General features: G+C 58.7%; 1 protein-coding gene across 1 annotated transcript in view; it reads right to left on the reverse strand.

Annotated features, from left to right (window-relative positions):
• The window catches only part of BU26DRAFT_604147 (TPR-like protein), a gene marked incomplete at its 5' end in the record, with an annotated part of 3,423 nt that overhangs the window by 1,016 nt on the left and 2,160 nt on the right, over window positions 1-247 (reverse strand). Inside the window, one exon of the mRNA XM_033835495.1 lies at window positions 68-154. Coding sequence (XP_033684842.1) covers window positions 68-154 — 87 coding nt within the window. The remainder of the gene's footprint in view (window positions 1-67; window positions 155-247) is intronic.

Raw genomic sequence — 247 nt, forward strand, 5'->3', positions numbered from 1 at the left:
CCATGCTGGCTAGCGTGTCTGGATGCTCCTCCCTAAGCACCCTCTTTCTCGTCTCTATTACTTGCACCTCCAGCTCTTCCGCCTTCTTCCACTGGCCCTGGTTCCAGTACGTCAACGCCAGGTTGCCCATGCTGGCTAGCGTGTGTGGATGCTCCTCCCCAAGCACCCTCTTGAACGTCTCCATTACTTGCACCCCTAGCTCTTCCGCCTCCTTCCACCGGCCCTGGTTCCAGTACGTCAACGCCAG

Source organism: Trematosphaeria pertusa (genome assembly GCF_010094035.1).
Source record: "Trematosphaeria pertusa strain CBS 122368 unplaced genomic scaffold BU26scaffold_6, whole genome shotgun sequence".
In the NCBI taxonomy this organism is placed as follows: Eukaryota; Fungi; Ascomycota; class Dothideomycetes; order Pleosporales; family Trematosphaeriaceae; genus Trematosphaeria; species Trematosphaeria pertusa.